Consider the following 21,479-nt stretch of genomic DNA (forward strand, 5'->3'; position numbering starts at 1 on the left):
GACTAACCACCACGACGAAAGCCAAATATTGATAATGAAGTACGTACCCATCAAATAAAAAATAAGTACCTAATGACTTGTCGATTTTTCCCAATAAAACAAATATTGGACTTAAAACTTTCTTTAATTATTTTTTTGTCGCACAAATATAGTTAATTGAAACTCAAGTGTAAACTTGTAGTTTCTAAAATTAAAAAATTTAGTTATTTTAGAAAATCTGTCCGATTGCCCCAACTTTTGTAGAAACCCTAGGGGAGCTTGAGTAGATTAATAAAATAAAACATGAGATATCCTATAAAAATATTTATTAGTGCTTAAATATACAATGAGTAAATAATAGTATTTTTCTGAAATTAAATATAAATATTAAGAACAACAAATAGGGTAGAGAACTCAAGTAATTGAGTAATATTTTTAAAATTATTTACTTTTTTAAAAGCAATTCTTTAATTTTAATCAAAGAAAATGAAATTCTTTACCCTTTGTTTTAAATAATTCTATGGTCTTCTAAATCACTACAAATTTCTATTTAAGTTTCTCAAATCATCCAATTGTGAAAATTCCAATAACTCAATTGACAATTTTGTATGAATATTACTAAAAGATTTGTTATAGAAATATGGAGAATTCTTGAGAAATATACATTTTTAATGTACAGGCTAAAGTATTGAATCAAAGAAATTCTATATTGAATATCTTACAGAATTTTGTATAAATAAAAGTATAAAGAAACAACAAATTATTAAATTAAACGAGTAGAATCGTCAAATTAATATTTTGTTGTGATCTATCAATTTTTGATCATGTTTGGAAATATGTAATCGTACATATTTCAAATTAACGAATCAAAAATATGCACATTAATGCAATTTTCTATAATCAATAGCAAAAAGCGTAAACAATGTTTTAATACGTCAGTCAATTTCAATCAAAATATGATCTAATTATATTTTCGTAAAATATTTGTTATGATTTAGATATTAAACTTCATATACTATCTCAACTGTACATATTCACGTTTATGTTTTTCTTTCATTCACTCTTTCATTAAAAAAACATTTCTCAGCTTTGCTTAATTTATAAATAAATAAATATTCCGAGATATCGTCACTTCTAGTATAAAATTTATGATTTTCACTATATTACCCATCATATTCAAATTATAGGAGATGATACGAAGGTTGTGATTCATCTGAGCATGATTGGTAGCCCCCAGCTACGTAATAGTTCATATCGTTGTGACTACTTCCTACGTTGCTTAAACTGTCACCACGAATCACTTCATATTGGTTGGAATAAGTTGATTTATTCTGATACCACTGTTGAGTATATTGAGGTGTACTGTAACTTGGAAACATTTGAGGTACATATTGACTTTGCTCAGAAAAGCTCATAAACCTATCTGGTGTGACAGCCCGTTCCGTACTTGTTACCAATTCATTAGAACTTGAATCATTTGTAGTGCTTGTAGGTGAGTTTCTGACGATTGATGAATTACCTTTGTATTTTTGTTCCTTCTTGTCTTTCATCCGTCGGTTTTGAAACCAGATTTTTATCTGTCTTTCGCTAAGGCTGAGGCTTTCTGCTAGCTGAATCCTGTTTGAACGACAAAGATATTTATTACACATGAATTGTTTTTCCAATGTTACAAGTTGATGTGAAGTATAAGCAGTACGCAGTCTTTTCGCGTTTCTCGCATTTGATGCAATCTTTGGGCTTCGAGGTTTTTCGCAGTCTGGAAAAAAAATCAAATAGCATATTAGCCATCACTACCGCTATTATGTGGTAATTATATATAAATGATAAATTGAGTGAGGTAGCAATGAAAAAAAACGATAAATTAATAAAATGATAGCTAGAAATATTACAGCAGCATTCAGGCGAAATTTAGTTTTTTCCCCGACATATAACAATCCAGATACCATTCTCAGTTACTTAATTTTTCGTTATATAAAAGAATGAACATAAAGAAAGAAAAATAAGCAATTCACTGTTTTCTATAAAATTTAAGTAGTAACTTTGAGTCACAGTCAACCAGTCAAATATCGATTAGAGATTGTGCCAATTGTGTGTAATGGTTCATAAGAATGATTTTGCTCATAGTCTTATACATGATGATGCCTAGTCGATGAAATCGGTATGACATTGGTATCGGTATGATTGAGACTTAATCCAACTTTTTCCAGTTTTCTTTTAATGGTTTTGTCACAAATTCCTGCTTTTCAAGATTTTTCCAGAATCTTTTGTAGTCATCAAAAGGATTTATTTAGATATTCACAATGTATGTGAAGTGAAAAAAAGAATTTCAATCGACCAAAGTTGTCGGAAGTCTTTGCGCAGTAAATTGGAAAAACCAGTATGAATTTTTCGAATATAAATTGATGCTAGCAAACATTTATAAAACTATGATTATTGTTATTACTGAGTGATGATACTTTTCGATGTAGAAACGGCCAACTCAAGAAATCCATTTCGTTGCCTTTTAGTCGAAGGTGAAAATACAGTTAGAAACATACTGTAGTAACTAAATTCAAATTTAAGAACAATACGAGAATATTTGAATTGACAACAAACCTGACAGAATTTTTGACAATCAGACATGGAAAAGCTTCGTTGTATGGTATTACTGTTTATTGTGACATATTTTTTTCGTAGTCAAATATAAAAGGAATAATCGAATGATTTAAATTTAAAGAAGATAAAGATACTCTAATATTTCAAAATTCTAGCAAATAACGAAATGAAGAGAAAAAATAGCAAGCAGAATCGGAAACTTTCTGGAAAATAACGATATCTAGTACTAAACCAAAACACTCCAATTTAATTATTATGTATATATTCTTATAAAATTAAAAGTTTTATGTAGGGAATACTACACATTCTACATACCTTTAGGATATACTATTGCAGTTGTCTCTCTGTTGGAAGGTACAACTTCAAATGGAATTTGAATGTTATGTTTAGGATTCGAAGCAAACTGATTCACATGGTTATTAGAAAGATTGTTGTCGTCTTTGTCGGACCATTTGGAAAATTCCATTGGCTGAAATGAATGAATACATTCTATGAAAATAATGTACATGAAAGAGCTTCTTGGTGAAAAATAAACAAATAACTACATTCTAGAATACGAACAAAATATATTGATTCTATATTCATTTTTCTTTATCGTCTCAACGATCTCAACAATTAAAAAATATTAATAGTATACATATTTAATTATTTCAATATTCTGCAATTTACACTTATGAAATAGCTCATTTATGGGTTTATTCTGTACAAAAATGTGGATGACGAATTTTAACATAGATGTTAATTTTGATTTAACGTTGCTTATCATTGTTAAATTTAAAGCAGTTGCGAATTGTTGTACAGAATAACCCTGTTAGATTCGAATCACCCATGTAAATTCTAAGGTTTTAAATTTGACTAATATACTGGCTAATTCAAAATCATCTTAGAGGTTGTCATTGAAATCAATCCAATATCACGAATTAACTTTGTTTTGTGTTAGTTGAGAAGAGAAAATATTTAGAATAATCATTTTTGACAAGAATAATAATATCGGACAAATTTCTAATAGTATATTTTAAATTTATTAATTTTAAAATGAAAATATTTGGGGCATTTGTAAAAGTACAGCAGGTTGGATAGGTTTTTTGCAATAAAAACTTCGACTAAAAAGAGAAACGTATAGAAAAACAATATTTGCTGAAACAAAAAAATAAGTCTTCTCTATATACGGGTTAATTAGTACTATGGAATTTCATGAATCATTTAGTACAATAGTTCTTATTTTCTAATAATATTAACCACTTAAGAAGTAATTAAAACGAAATTATTCCATACGAAAATATGAGAAAGCTATTCAAGAAATTACTTATTCTTTTTCGTCAAATTTTATGTTCTGAAATGAATTTTTCAATATGTTTGGTCTACTTTCTTTTAATTCGATTGCAAAAATATGTTGAAGGTACTTTCTGATGGTGTAGTTTCCGCAACAATATTTGTATTACCTGTGACTTATTTAGGAAGGAAAAACGAACGAAGAAAAATCTAATTATGTGCTCTAGTTGCAATATATTAGCGTACTAATCCTACTGTCGCTCTAGCATCTCCTGGATGGATCTTTATGAAGTCATATCACATAGACAAACTCGGCTACGAAATAAAGATTCTGTCATCTCAAACAGTCCACGAATCTCCACAATAAGTTGTACAAATTATACTTCTTAATATTGGTATGGTTTCAACATAATTTTACACTTATCCGAAAACAATACTAGCCTCTGATGGTTTGTTTAGGTCAATTCATTCACTAACGGGTAACACCTTCGAAAGTAAAAAGTCGGTGTTGCAATTGAACGATTTTTAAAACTAACAGACACTATAATGCAGTCATATAATTCTTGATTTTTCGTATCTCTTTTCAAACTTAATCATTTAAAACATCCAGTCGCTATATAATTTCTATAAAATCGTCTTACCGATGATAGAGTCGAATGTATACATCTGTATATGAGGTATCTACACCTGGATCAGTTATCATAATTTGAGTTAATATCATAGTTAGTTACTACACACAATTTTAAGTTCGTAGATTTCTACGGGATTGAGAATAACCAATAATAATATTAATTTGATTAATATAAAAGGTTAACGGGGATCAAGTTTTTGAAAATGTGTCAATATTCAAGAAAAATTTGCTTAGCAAAAATTAGAAAACCTAAAAATTGTTTGCCATACGTCCAACATCAACAGTTTTTGTTTATCTATTATTTTCAAAATATTGGGATCCAAACTGATTGCGTCAGACGTTAAGGGGGTGGGAAGGAATCGACTAAGTGTGACATTGTGTGATAAGGGGGTGGAGGTGGTCCTAAATTTCGTGATGTCACATTTCAAAATCTATTATAATCTAAATGTTAAGACACGAGCTATAAACTATTACTCTACGAAAACCTTAAAACAACTATATTTGTGTGAATATAAGATACCAATCGTTTTTCAACCACTCGATGTATTAGTGTTACGCGCCGACCGCCTAAGAACCCTTTGATAAGTACGATAAACTATATTTTGCATCATACAAAGCCAATCAACACAAGCAATTACATAAGAGGTAACAAGAATTTTTATCTATCGCGAAGATTCGTCCTTGAAGAATTGCTGCTGACCGTGCCAGAAAACTTTTTTGTGAGGATGGTGACGATGATGCAATATGGTTGGGTGGTGCAGAAGATGTTGACACAACTAATGTTCCAGACATTAACAACCCAAACGAAAACTATTTATCAGTGGCTGCTGTACCACTTATAAATAATTTCAGTAGTGGATTCAAAATTCATGCACTCAGGATTATTAATATATTCTAGATCTATTGATATTTTTTTTAATTCAATAGTTACTTCAAATAATATAATTAATTGCCTTTTGATTTGTAGTTAATTTTATTAATAAATAATTTGAATGGGAATAAAACCGATTTCGAAAGCGCTGTTTTCATTCAATAATTTCTAAATGTAATTTGCAAAATATGTGACATCACACTAGGAGGGGGGGAATCTCAAAAATTTAACCAGCTGTGACAAAGACGGGGAGAGGGGAAAAATCATGAAATTCGTGTGACATGATTTAAGGATGACATATAAGTAACTAACTACTTCATTCGTTTTAGAAGAAGCGGTATATTTTCCAAAGAAAAAAGCTTCCACTTCGACCTAGTTACTTCCTATTTAAAAAAAAAGAGAATAATTTATATGACGGTAAGATTATTATGTTTCAAACATTGTATCATTACTACTGTATTTTTATTTAACTTTTCGATTAAAACAGAATATTTACTGTTAAATTAACTGTCAGAAAAATTACCACAAGAAATTCATATTATAGATATAATGTTTTAATCATAGTCATAGATAACTAAAAAAAAATGGAAAATCAAATAAAAAGTTCTACAGTTCTTATAAAATTGAATAATAAGCTCTAAATATATTTATATATATCATATCTTGAAAAAATGTCGTGTAGTTATACAGGGAAACTTTCCTGTCAATAACCTACGAACCAATGAGGATAATTTTAGATAGGGACAATATCAAATAATAAAGTAGCCCTTGATAGCAATTGATTTTCTACGTTAGGGGGATAATTGCGAACAATGTTACTTTTGGAAAATACTATTGGCACTACTCTTATAGAACGTTTAAGATTACAGTGCAATTTATCACTACACTAACTCCCTTAGTAGATACTTTTCCACAAACATATAATATATTAAGGACATATAAAAAATTTAATATTTGTGGTTTTCGTTTGGTACGAAAGTACTTGGCAACCCTTGTATGTATTACTTATAGTACCTGGATGCTGTAGCTACTGATAAAAAAATATGAACTGGTAATTTATATATTTTTATCATCCCATTTTTAATTTTGAAATCGGGTACTAATCTAATACTTCCTTCCATACAATATGTCGAGTATGTCGAGGATTTTCATTTGGATAATAATCTTTTAACGAAGTTGTCGCTTAATTCAAGAAAATGTCACATATATCATGCCATGCATGAAGATCGGGCTCGAATTTAAGTCAACCCCAACAAATTCCAAAATTTTCCTTTAGAATTTATGGACAGTCATGGCAACTGCAGATATAACGGGAAATTGGTGATGCTGCATGGTTTATCCCAGTTGTCCTTTTGATGAGTCAAAGGTTATCATTGTACCGCTTTGCAGTAGAAATTTTCGCTTTTATTATGTGAATACACAGACTTGTTACTAGGAGCCTTACATCATTACATAGTCCTTCTGATACATTTGAATTATGCAACAACATTATTAGTTCATGTGGTGGCAAATCTGAAATGTTGACACTATTGAGAAATCCTGCTGTCAAGTTAACTGCTCCGTCAAATTGATCTTTCATTGAGTCATGGCTATAGTAAATTTAGTACTCTCTGGGAAGTTTGGCAACTATGTCATCATTAATTTTTTCAACATCTTTGTTGAGAGGCTTTCATCTCCTCATAATTTCCATTGGCTAAGCAGTTTCCAAATAAATAAACAATTAGGTTGATGCTTGGAATGATTTTCTGTGGCAATTGAATTTCTTTCATAGTATTCAGTGTCAGTTCGCCGTTGCCTAATTTTAGTGAATAATCAGCTCGCCTATTTTTTTGTAGTTTTCAAAAGTCTTAAAAACGGACCATGAAGACCATCGCTTGATAGAAAGATTTGTTACATGTGTTTCCACATACATTTAAAGCAAATCATCTTTCAGTATTTCCATGAAATTATTAACCGGTTCTCTTTTTTATTAAGTCTTAGTCTCTTAGTCACTAATGATTAAGTGATATATATACTAAATTTGCATTTTTCGAATACAATATTCTAATTTAATTGCTTCCTAATTGGTTAATTTTTTCTAATCGATATATTTATGGTTTGTAAAATTGCAAAACTGTGATTCTCTGTATAATGAATGAATTTGGTATCAAATATTCAAATTTTTGTCGTATTTGGCTGTTATTCTTTCCAGTAGTTTTTATTATTAAAAAACATATCAAACCGGCTGTTGTTTTATCAATAAATTTTTTCAATATTGAAACATCGAAAACAAGAACTTTGAAAACCACATACACATTGGAATGGTAACATAAAAAATTATATCTAGCTTTTATTATATTCTAGTTTATATTTTTTCCATATTTTCTATTTTCTAGCCTAATTGTAATAATAATTTTACAAATATACGCTGTGTTATTTGAAAAATGGGACGTAGGATTTATAATCTAAGCTTCCTTATAAATGTAATTCAAAAACACATACATATAGTAAATAATAGAGCATGAAAAATTTAAATGTACTAGACTAGATTCTAGTACAAGATTAAATATATTTATTAAAAACCACTTTAGTTGAATTAATAAATATCACTGCAAAGAAACATTGATTGAATATGTCAGAAGTGTAAAGTTGACGTTAACGACTAAAATTCTTGAGGTTTCAAATTTTCCATAATCACAACGAAATATATTCTAAAATTCCATATAGGTATTCTTCAGCTGATTTTAGAACAATCGTATCAAATATATTGATACCATTTTTGAATTCAATTTGATAAAAAGATATAATTTAACAAATAATTTCCAATGTCACCTATCACAGAGAAATTGATATGAATATTTCTTTCTTTGTTATACACCTAGACAGAGGAACTTATATAACCAAGAGAAAAAGATACAATGGTAACTAATATATTTAACTGTTTATTTAGTAGATGTTGAACTCAATCTGTTAAAACCAAATAGAAATATGGTTTTGAGAACTTTTGAAATGAATTTATCGTTACATAATTTTCCACGGAACTCAATTTTGATATCTGTGAATAGTGACATAGGAAACAGTTTTATAATAATTTAAAAAACTCACCAAACGATTCTCGATTGTGTATCCAGGAAATTGATAATCCTTTGAATCACTGAGAAGTTGATATTCTTCACTGTAATTACTATTGTTGTTAGACATATGGTTGAAGTAATTTTGATCAAAATCGCAACCATTCACTGGTGGAGACATAGTATCACTGGAGCTTGTTTGATCTTCTTTGAGTAATTGACTATAATAATCACTCTGAGTACCTACAGAATCTGTATAGTTATTATTAATAACAGTATAATTGTTATTAACGTAATTGAAAGACTGTGGTGACAGAGATTCACTGGAACTTGTTAAATCTTCTTTGATACTATGTTGATTATAATAATCACTTTCATCACAAACAGAAACTGGATAGTTATTATTAATAATGTAATTGCACGATTTTGGTGAAATACTGTCAGTTGTAATATTATCCGTACGCTGCATTTCACGGAACTCTTCTGCATAAACCGACGACATTATTACAGTTCTAAATACTGAATAATACTGAATATAAACAATAATTACGAAGTATTTATATCGGCTGAAAGAAGACGCCCTCTATCTCTCAACCAATAACATTTGGGAAAGTAATTAGAATTTCGAATGTTTATTGTTATCAGTCACCATGCCTGGAAAGAGAGTGAAGAAATAGAAATAGAAAATTTTTGATTTTGGGTCTCTCCTAATAAATAACGAACTTGATAATAAAATATTTCCGATATTAACCACTGATCAGCAACCACATGTGCTCTACTCATATTTCAAATTTTGGCATCAATTTTTCAAAATGATTCAAAATAAAGGTAAAATAAAAAAAACTATAAAAATTTTAAAATAGGTCGATTTTCAATTTCAAATCTCGAAAATAATGAATCCATTAGATTATATTAGTTTAAATTTGCTAACGTAATATTTTTTTTGTTTAAATAATATATTCAAATACATCCTTTGAAAGTTCTTTTGATAATCCCTAAACTATTAATCATACATTGAAAATTGACAATTAATTCAATTTGTTCGAACAATAATTCCATGAAGGAATTGAAATATTAAATTAATACCTACTGTTCAGTTCATTTAAATGCTCAAAAATAAAAAATACCATCCACTGATTTTTTATACATTCTTTTCATACGGCACGAAGTAATTCTATTAACTTCGTCTGCACTTCTATCATGTAACTCTCATAGATTTGATCTACATTAACCTTTGATACAATATAACTTTATAGAAATAAATCTAGAGGCTTCACATTTAGAGATATATTTATTTCTAATCTTCTAATCTAACTCGCAGGAAAACACTGGTCCAAAAACTCGTCGAACTTCATCTGCAAAAAGCGAGCGTGCACCATCTTGTTGTAACAATATACAATCTAGAAGGCTGGGCTACTTGGTGTTTGGACTCTATTTTTTTAAGAAGTAAGATGTAAAAATTATGTGATTAAATAATCTTGCTCAGGCATTTTTGTTCTAATGATGTTGAGTACTTTAGTATCTGTAATATTGATGATTGACAGAGCCATGAAGGCAGTATGCACATACACATACAAACATAAATATGGTAAACATCACCTTAGAATTCCATCAAGACGCATGGTTTGCGTGAAATTTTGGAATTAAGTTCTATTTACCTTTCATTCCTATTCCAATATGTGCAAATTATTGTCAAAATTAAATTGAATGAAAGTTGAAGCATTTCAAAACTTTTAGGATTAAAATAAAGTTCGTATGTTTTAGGATACTATATATGTTTTTCGTTCCTCAATAAATGTATTTCAACCCTTTAAAACCAATTCCTCTTATGATAAAATTGAAAAAAAAACAATTAGAGTACTTTTTTCCACCTAAGTTATATTAATTAGAAGTGTTCTTTTTATTGCATTCAACATTTCGTATTTAAAAATCATCCATTATTGCAAAAAGTTGAAAATAAAATGTTAAGTAGATTAAAAAACTATTTTTCTAGAAAATTTGTAATCTATTGGGATAAAAACGTTTGGAATACACTGAACCCTTTATTTTTAAAAGGGTAACGTTCAAAAGACTTTAAAACGGTACCAGTCAGTCCAGTCACACTACTGTGAATTCTTATAAGTTATGTCTCAGTTAATTCTGAAGCTAAGATAAAGAATTTAATTAGCAAAATCCTGTTATTAGTATTCAATTAAAGTTATTTGCAAATTTATATTTTATTTCAATTATAGTGGTATTATAAAGGGTTATAATGACGTTTTTTTTTCATGAGATAAGGAATTCTATTTTCTTTTCGTCCTTATTCCCTTATTTTATGTATTACAAAGTCTCATTTCAATGGATTTTTGGAGCTCTTTAGAAAACATCTTATACATTTTTATCGCGTTTTCCACTCATTCAATTTAAAATTTTTCAAAATCATCGGTTTACTATATAAGTCCCACCTTTAATAAATCATAACTCGGTATGTATTAGGTCTACAACCAAAAAAAAACATTCTCTTTATTTCTTTTTAAAGTGTCATTCAACCTTCTCGCAGTTTTCTTCCATAAAATCTAGTTTTGAGTTATTTCTGAATGTTCCTAAACGTTTACTTAGCAACTACTTCAATAAAAGCAATCGCCAAATCAAGAAATATCCTTTATGTTTTTCCAAACCTTTGAATAGCCTCAACGTGAATAATATTTGTTTACACATCTTTTGATAAAGTTCATATTTGAAAGTATGAAAGTGCAGTAACATTTTGTCATGGAATGTACAATTTTTCATTTATATTTATAACAATTACTATCACTTGAAAAATAGAAACATTGAGCACTCTTCATTTTATAAGATTTTAACGCATTAGAATTACGTACCCAAGTACGAATTGAAAGTTAATTTCCCTGATTTTTTTTTAAGAGTTGAAGTTGAAAAGTATTAGTTTCAGAAGTGAAGAAACACAGAAATCAATCACCAGATTTGGAATTTGGAAGTAAATAGGAGATATATTTAATCCCCCTGTCAAGTACAATAGATCTAAGAGATACCTTTACATTACGTTATTTTACTAAAGTTTACAGAGTCCTCTTGTTTACAATCCTGTGATATTGTAAACAATAAACAATTCCAACAGCCATCAACTATAAATAAGATATTTTATTTAGTGTCTATATTTTATGTCGACCCTTTAAAAATCGCTGATAAAATAAAAGAAGTTGACTATAAAAACAAGAAAGAAAATAATCTTTGAAATTACCTCCAATTAAATCAATTTTGAAGTTTGAATTCGTATATGTTGGGAAAATTTTATAAGACGTATTAAGGCAATGGTGATTTTTCTTGCACATAAAAAACTTTGTGATCAAGAAAGTATTTCCGAGTGCCGTAAATTTCAATTCACAAAAAGATGAAGAAAAGCTACCAAAAAAGTTTACCATGAGTTTTATCAAAATAGTATTAATAATTTTTGGCCCAAATTGGATGAATACGTAATGTCAACGATAGCTTTTTGTACATAGAAAGTAAATTTATGGAAATTTCAGGATGACTGTTCATATACCTTATCAGGTCTCTCTAAAGTATTAATTTACATTATAGAGTCTTTTACAAATTCATGCAAGAAGAAATAGTTTCCTCTCACTTCGTTTGCTGATTCTCCGGCACCATCCCTAAAATCTAACGCAGGGCTACAAATACACAGAATTTTCTTGAAGAATATTTATGATCATATCAGATTTGATCGAGAAGCATACCTGGATGTATCAAAGGAATAAAAAAAGTTATGTTAATTGTAGTACTTATTTTAGTTGGAGTACTTGCAAAACTACTTCAAATCAATGAATTCAGCGTCAAATAAGATATGAGCAACATAGGAAAAGTTACATAAGGAGATAAATATGGAGATCAAAGACAAAGCGTAAAATGATTGATTTCGATAATAAGTAATAACAGGAACGGTTCAAAAGAGAATTCCCAGAAAATAATATAATATTTTTCAAATGTTTCTTTTGAATAAGTTGATATGTAGGTATATCTACTACAGAACTAGAATATTCCATCCAAGACTGATACAATCGTGTGTGACGATTTCAGTAGAATATTCAATTCAATATTTTTAACTGTTTGCCACATTCTAGGATCCTTTCCATCTAGTAGGCTAGACCGATTCCATTTTTCTCCTTTTAATGTCAGCATATTTTTCGTCGATTATCTATTTAAAGTAGCAAAATGGATCGTAAATAAACGTGCGGTGTTTAAATACTTGTATTTATAGTTGACCAGAACGCAATTTCATGAATATATATATTTGGGGGTTTCATTATAAGAAACTGCAGTATCATATGTCATAATGAAGATGTGAAGTCGTGAAATTAAATGTAGTAGACACTTATCTACAGACTAATGTGCAGATGCAACCCACCATAGCTACCACATGCAATATATTAGAAGAGTTTTGTCTCTTAAACCATAAATAAATTTAAAGAACCTATACCGAGCTGAAATTGAGAAAATTATCAGGGAATGATAACCGTTGTATACAAGCGAATTCGAGCAGACATTCACAGTCGTCTTTCAACGCAGTATAGAAAAATCAAATGAAATTTGCAAGATTAGTAACAAAAGATGAGTTATGGAAAATTTAAGGTGCAACCTTTAACAGGGAAGAAAATGTTACTAACCATATTTTGGAATGTAATTTAATTGGTGTTGTATCAACAAAAAGGATGAAGTTGCGCGAAGATGAAAATTACAAAATCCCAATGTCTACTTTCTTCAACTCAATAACTAGATTGATCGTAAATAATTTCAAATTCAAGAAACTCTAAATGGATTATAAAAATATGACATACGCCGTAGTACGCCAATGGAAGACCCAATCAAATGATCATATAAGTATTCAAAAAATCATTTACTAAAAATATGGAATTTTCTGACATAAAAAGGAAATACTTGCATTGCGAAATAAATACCAGTTTTCTGACAAGTGATAATGATGTCAGGAATTGACGTCCTATTGCATAAGTGAAAAAGTTCGACGTAGGGACAGACCATAGATAATGTTATATATAGGGAGGCGCAATATTTTCCTTCAGCTGACTGATGTCCCTCGGATTGTTGATGTAGACTTTATGTTTGAGTTGTCGCCACAAAAAAAAGGAGGCTTTAAGTCAGAGCTACGTGGAGGCCTCTTCTGAAATCAGTCTTGCAGGAAACATCTGTTTCACAACCGACATTGAGTTTTGCTAAGTCTTGAGGTACTGGTGGTATTGTTACAAACAATGATTTTATTTGGTTATCACAGACAACATAACCAAAACAAGAGTAATCTGAGGGTTATTTTGCTTAATATAGTTGAAATATTATATAAAAAATTCAAAATTATAGCATTTCGACTTTTTAGGTATATTATTTGATTCAACAAAATTATAATTTTCGGCGATTTTCAATTTCAAAAAATCCACAACAATTAATAGATTAGAGATACGATAGTGAGTGTCGGGACTTTTCTATTCGGAATATTGTAAAGTATGAAAAAAAAATTAATTGTTTGTAAAAAATGCATTTTTTCTGGTTTATTCAGTTTTTCTTTCTTTAAACAATAACTTCAAAAGATATCAAGTGTCATTTTACACTTTCATAATCAGGAACACCTCCCGAACTTTTTTAAAAAAATTACGAATTAAAACAATTTTGCAAACGAACGATGCCCAGATCTAAGTTCATTTAAAGTTCATATATGTGATAATTTTTACCTTTCCATTTTTTACTTTATTAAGGCATGTATGAAGCATGATTTATCAATTTTATAATAACATTATTTATTTATTTCGTATAGGTAAACGTGTATTAGCTGGTCTTGATCTTTTATTGAAATTTATGTGAAGAATTCGGTTATGACGAATGTAAAGAACCTATATATTTAACATGAATCGAAATGATCGACAATATCATTAGAACGTGAGTCAAATTTTCAATAAAAATGGGACTATAGGAAAAATCGAAAACGAACCAAGTCGTATGACTGATACACAGATGGCACTGCCACTGTCAAATCGATATTATTAAGTACCAGCTTTCAACCACTATGTGTAAAATTGCATGATATTTCCATTAGTCAGAAAAAAGTAACAACCACTTAAGTGAAGCTGATTTTGTTATTTTCAATAACAATTTTGTTTCTTAATTTATCATTGCTTCTTGATAAAAAATACTGTACAAACTCAGCAGTATTATCCGGACTCTGCTCCATCGAAAAGAACCATTTGTTATTAGTTTGCCGAATTTAAATGTAGTCGTACAGACACTCCAGAAAACATCAAAAAAGTCCACAAATTGGATATATCTAATCGTACATTGAAATTGCGTGAGATAGCTGAGGCTCTAAATATATCATAAAGAAGTTTGTTTAAAATTGTGCATAAACATTTGATCATGAGAAGGGTGTCCAGCGTTTATCCACAGTCGGTCAAAAACAAGTTGTTGACGGTTCATAAAGGTGGTTGACCATGTTTACACACAATAAATCAGATCTTTTTCGTTGATATGTGACAATGGATGAAACATGGATCTATCACTTCAATCCGGAATCAAAACGATCATTATCTGAGTGGACTGCAGTCGGTGAACCACGTCCGAAGCTTTCAAAGGCACAACAGTCAGCTGAGAAGGTTATGGCCTAGTATTTTGCGATGCACATGGAATATACTATCTCAAAATGGGAGAGACAACCAATAGCGAATACTACACAGAGTTATTGGATCATTTAAATGCAGAAATCGAGGAAAAAAATACTGTTTCATCAAGACAGTGTACCGATTCACAAATCGATCGCAACGATGGTTAAATTGAGAGAATTACACTTCGAATTGCTTTCCAGATGTGATCCTCAGTGACTACTGGCTATTTGCTGATCTCAAGAAATGCTCTCCGGTGAGAAGTTCAACTCACATGAAGAAACATTTGCTGAAACCGAAGCCTATTTTGAGGAAAATCCTTCTACAAGTACGGCATCGAGAAGTTAAAGAAGCGTTGGAATGGTTCTAATGGTCTTGATTGATATTACATTGATGAATAGAATCGATTTTTGGCAAAAAATGTGTTTTTTAGTTAGTCACACGACTTACTGAGTGATGTGATATGTTTCGAACGAATATTATTTTTAAGATAGAGATGACGGGTGTGAATTGAAAATTTCACTTATTAATGAAAGATTGTTTTTTAATTACCGTTTACCTGAATATTGTGAATGAAATTTCTTATTATGTATTACAAATTTTAAGAGCGTTAATTTTAATGATGTAAACTTAGACAAACTTTGGTTATAATTGGTTATATTTTCCAATAACTTGCATTAAATAACGATACGAATTCCAATAAACAAATAGTGATATAATTTTGAAATGAACAAATATAAACACAAAACAAATTCTGTGTTTCTATTTTTGAATCAATATTTGTAACATATTTTTAGGATAAAAGATAAGTTGCATATAGTCATTACGATAAAAATTTTACCGAAGCCCATCTGATGTATATGACACTGGTGTATAAGCAGCCGTATCGTGGTATAATAGTTTTTTCTTTCTATTGAGACATCCCTCAAATATATTTGCAGCGCGCATATCCATAGTATTAAGTTTCCAAAAGCATGGTGCCTGCGTGACGTCGACTATTCTTACCGTTTACCGAATCTTACATTTCGGGAATTATTTCACAAAAAATCGACATCTCGCTACCATTAGAACATTCCAAATTATCTACCAGACCAGGAGACCTTCTAGGCCTACACAAATATGTGATTTCTCAATCGAAATTTTCTAATGAATATTGCTAATAATTGAATAAATATGTTGTGTGCAAAATTTTTTGTGAATCCATTAATTGTACTCGATATGTTTGAAATAATAAATGAAAATAATACATAATCTAATCCAAATTTATATAAATACTTCTCATAATTGCATATTATTGTATTGTATTGTATTGATGAATGAAAACTTACTTTTTGTGGTGATAGAAATGTTGCACATACGTTAGCGTTGTTTTCTTAAAATAGAATCTTTCATATAACTAAACGACTGAGCATGGAGTAGTGAATAATGTATTAAGTAACTATCTTCAATTCTTAATATTGTGTGAAAGAATTGGTTAAATATTTAGAATAAAAAGACAACTTTACATTAGTATAAATATATTTTTCGATCTCTACACACAAAAGCGGTGATGATTCAATGATACCTTTGTAAATTTTAATTAGAATATGGCTTAATAAAGTATTCAATAATCTAAATAAATCTGTATAAAGACTTGTTAAATGGCAGATATTTCAGTTTTCTGTAATCGTTTCTTTCATAATAAAATCATTTTCCAATTATGTTTGATCCTAGCCCAAATTATAAATAAATAAATATTTACAGATATTGTTATTTTTAAATTCCTATATTACCCATAATATATTACAGCTGATGATAGGAAGATTGTGAACCATCTGAGCGTGTTATGTAACCATTAAGAGCGTGATAGCTCAAGTTGTTGTAATCAGTTCCTACGTTGCTCAAAATATGACTGTAACTCATTTCATTTTGGTCAGAATAATTTGTAATCTGATTCCACTGTTCACTACCTTGACCGTAACTTGGCTCTATTTGAGGTATATATTGGTTTTGCAAAGAAAAGCCCAAAAACCTATCCGACTCTTCCCTATTTGTTACCACCTCATTGCAACATGAATCAGTTGTAGTGCTTGTAGGTGAGCTCCTGACTATAGATGAATTTGTGTAATTTTTTTGTTCTTTCTTATGTTTCATCCTTCGGTTTTGGAACCAGATTTTGATCTGTCTTTCGCTAAGTTCGAGGCTTTCAGCTAGCTGAATTCTGTTGGACCGAGAAAGGTACTTGTTGCACATAAATTGTTTCTCTAATGTCACAAGCTGGTGAGACGTGTAAGCAGTACGCAGTCTTTTCACGCTGCTTGCATTCGATGCTACCTTAGGGCTCGGAGATTTGGCACAATCTATAAATAAATTGACATAAATTACCCATAAGTCATCAGCGTATATAGTAATCTCAAGAAAGTAATGATCCAATTGAAGTAACAGTTAACAAGAGTAATAAATTTAATTTGAACGATAGAGCTACAGTATATATGTATTATGCCAAAAAGTATTTATAATCAAATAATTTATTCATATATTATATTATTAGAAGTCATTGATCATACAGAATTAAAATTTCATTTCATTGAAATACCTTTAGATGCGATCGCCGTTGTATCAATATTGAGAAGTGTAACTGGAATGTCAACGTCATGTCCTGTATTTGAAACAAACTGATTCTCATGTTGATACGAATAATTGAAATCTTTCTGATGATTTTCTGACAATTCGGAGCGTTCCATGGCCTGTAAATAAGAAATGTATATGATAAATTTGTTCATATGTGTTTTATAATTCCACAGAAATAACAGAAGGAAAACTGTGAGTTGTTCTGTGCGAACATAAATAATTATTTCAAAGTACCAAATTAATTACATAAAATTGAACAAGGAATTATTATTAAATCGTTTCCTCATACCATTGGTTAGTTTGACCTAAGAACAAGTTTCGTAGACCATGCAGCGACTGGACGTCTACATCTTGTTGATTTGAATAGGTTATATAATAGAGAATAAACGTAATATAGGTTTTCAACAAGAAAGTGTGTATTGCTATGAATTTTCTTGGATTTTATTTTTCAAATTCAAAAAAAAGTTTTTCAGCTTTTGTATATATTCACCATCATTATCATAAAGCTATTCAATCCGTTGGATTATGGCTATCGCTTAAAATCCTTTTTTGAGATGGGACTACTCTTCGTTTTCTATTTTTGTTTTCTTTATAGTTTATTGTTTATCTTGACTGCTTTTGTTATTATTTTCCATTCCTTTCGGTTTCGTCATTTTGTCCTCCAGTTCTCTATATTGAGTGCTCTTATGTTCTCTTCTATTTCCTTTCTCCAAGACTTTCTCGGCCTGCTTATTTCTCCTTAGCGACAATGGGGACCATTGCGTTATTCTTTTGATCATTTCAGTTGGTTTTCTTCTCATTATATGCCCCGCCCAGTTGAGTCTTTGTGCTTTTATGTATCTCGCTCCAGCTCTTTCTACATTTCTTCGTTTTTCTTTGCTCTCCTTTTTGCCTCCTGTGTTGTGTTATAGTTTTCATTATCTTTTACAGCCGTTTGTACATATTAGAAATTATTATTTTTGAAGATAAAATTGTAAATATTTCATTCAATGCACAACTAATTTAATTTTTTTTTGGTTTCTGATCTATTTCAAGTTAAAGTCCTCAATCCTCAACATAGGACTTTATGAAAATAAAGTAGAAATGAGCTTATCAACTGAACTAACAAGATATAAGACGAATAACAAATAGTTTGTTAAAATTTATTATAGATATAATAATATTCAAAAAATTAGTTTCTGACAGATTCACTTATTAATAATTGGACAAATTGGATAATTTTTATTTAACAAAAAAATAATATTTCTGTTTAAGGCGTAATTATCACATTGGAAATATATTATTCAGTATATTAATTGATATTGCTGAAACATGTTCGCCACTTAAGAAGTAATTAAAATGAAATTATTGAAAACGGAAATATGCGAATGCTATCACCGAAATTAGTTTTCTCCGTCACCAAATGTAGAAATTCATATTCCAAAAAAAATTTCTAAATTTGTTTTCTATTTTCGTAGTTAGCGGACAAAGCTTCTGAATTTAACTATCTACTTTCTAATATTCGAAAAACGAATTGTTCGTATCAGAGTTTCCATTTATTAAGGATACATAAATATAATTAATCAATTATGTAACAGGTTTCGTATGTCTCGTCCCTTTGAATTATACTTCAACTCTCTTGTTACTTTCCTTTTTTTTGTATTCAGCATCATAAAACAATATTTTCTATCTACTTTTTACTGTTCGTAAAACGGCAGCAAAATGGAAACTAAGTTTGTATTATAATACAGTATCTGGAAATATATTTTACAATATTTTAATTATATAATTTATTTATTCCCTTTTGTAGAATAAACAACATATTTTTGAAGTCGGATTTCTGGAGCTGTTGGTGAGAATTATACTGGTACCACTATTCCATTTTGCCTTCAGTGTCCTGCCTTAAAATACTTCGATCGTCCTATCTAACTTTTTTTGGTTATTTTTTTATAAGAACCTTTCCTCAAAGCTTCTATTGTTATATCAATATTTTTCTCGAAAATTTGAAATAGTATTAAACTTAAGTTAACTTCCATAAGCACTTGGAAATTTCGTATACAAAACCTATTGCTCTCAGGTATAAATTTCAATGTCTTTCCTATCTGTTAACTTAGAAGCAAATTTTGAATGAATTATGTCAATTAAAGAATGTTTATTATACATTAAATATCCAAGAAAAGACCAAATGATGTATTTGAATTTAAAATGAAAGATTGATAATTTTGAGATTTATTAATTAATCAACAAAGAAATCTGGCAAATTTGCTAACTGTCAATAGAAGAAAAACTAGCATGAAGATGAAAGATCTTAGTGCAAAAAATTCGGTAGTGACGTGAAAATAATGCTGTTACATAGAAATCGTTCGCCATAAAGATATATTCTGGAGAAAATTGTCATAAATTGTAATTATTCATTGAAAAATTTACAGAAGGTGATAAAACCCAATCAAAAATTTCTTGGGAAACTAATGAGTAAATACATGAACATTTGTACTACGTACTTACTAACGAAGATCATATTACTGGCACAAGGACAAACTTAAAAGATATTAATAATTAAAATATAAAAGTTCCCCTGAATTGAAAACAACGGACTCAGTGTTTTGAAGATATCTTGAAAGATTGGTATATGCAACACCGGTAAGAATGAATTGGTCGATGGAATAAACTTATTCTCTATAAGGCAGAATCGTGGAATTCAAAAAAATACTCTGGAAGTGTGTAGAAGTGCGAGGTGCCCATTTCGAACATTAATTATACTTTTTTTGTTTTTATTTGAGTTGAGTTATCAAGTTGTAGGCTAACAAACTAAATTTTACTGCATTTCAATTTTATCTTTATAGAACTAACACGATGTTCGACAGTATACAGTTTAATTAGAAATGTTTTATCATGTTTCAATACCTCCTGTAAGTATTTTGAATAAATAATCACAATTTATAACAATTTTCTCTCTTGTCTCTTTATGGCGATCGGTTTCCTTGGCATATATCCTGTATGAAGAGAAATGTAATACTGCGAAAATTGGACGTTCAATTATAAAATTTGGATGCACATTAAATATAAAGGCAAAAAGAACGAAACACAATTCACTTTTCGAATAAACACGTAATTAAATTTTACTTTATTCAATTAACCCGATTGAATAGGTACTTCTTCAGCTATTATCGAAAATTCAGCGACATTCTTTTCCCTTAATACGTCGGTTAAATAAATAAAATTCACCATTTATATGATTATTTATTGCTGTTTAAGAACTTGATATTATATCCAAACTAAAATAATAAGTATGCAATTGCATTCTATAATATTAAACTTCTGGATAATATTTCGAATGCAGTTTAATAGAAACTGAATTCAATCAATTTAGTCCCCAAACATATGATATTATATTAGTTTCAAATGTGGAAGGCTTGATACCAAGCTACAAAAGTGTGTATTTGTGCAAAAAATATTTATTCTCAAGTGGATGTTATAGCACTCATTTTAATTAGTTATTATGGATAAAGTGTGTTTAAAGTTTGAGAGGAATTTGATATGTTTGAGAATCTCAAAATTCAAATCAAAAATATTGCCACATAATCAGAATTCAAACACATACAAAATTTACATACTTTAACTAGAAATTAAAATCCTTCATTAGAAATAGTTATAGTTGAGAAATAAGTATTAAATAACAGAAAAGAATATATATTAACATTACTTAGCCATTGAAAAACAATTAAAAATCCAATTTTTCAACATAGTTCCAACTAATTGAATTAATTTATAAAACTTACCGGACGATTCCCAATTGAGTATTCAGCTACTTGATAAACCTTCTCTTGTACGTGACA

At 29.4% G+C, this 21,479-nt stretch overlaps 1 protein-coding gene across 1 annotated transcript; it reads right to left on the bottom strand.

Moving 5' to 3' along the window:
• Nucleotides 1-288: 288 nt before the first annotated feature.
• On the bottom strand, nucleotides 289-8,927 carry LOC130896296 (homeobox protein Hox-D9-like). Its single transcript, XM_057804293.1, has 3 exons — nucleotides 8,433-8,927; nucleotides 2,890-3,043; nucleotides 289-1,735 (listed from the first exon to the last, which is right to left on the bottom strand). Exons 1-3 carry the CDS (start codon nucleotides 8,898-8,900, stop codon nucleotides 1,161-1,163), a joined length of 1,197 nt encoding a protein of 398 aa, XP_057660276.1. The 5' UTR covers nucleotides 8,901-8,927; the 3' UTR covers nucleotides 289-1,160.
• Nucleotides 8,928-21,479: the final 12,552 nt, after the last annotated feature.

Source organism: Diorhabda carinulata, chromosome 7 (assembly GCF_026250575.1).
Source record: "Diorhabda carinulata isolate Delta chromosome 7, icDioCari1.1, whole genome shotgun sequence".
NCBI classification, from domain to species: Eukaryota; Metazoa; Arthropoda; class Insecta; order Coleoptera; family Chrysomelidae; genus Diorhabda; species Diorhabda carinulata.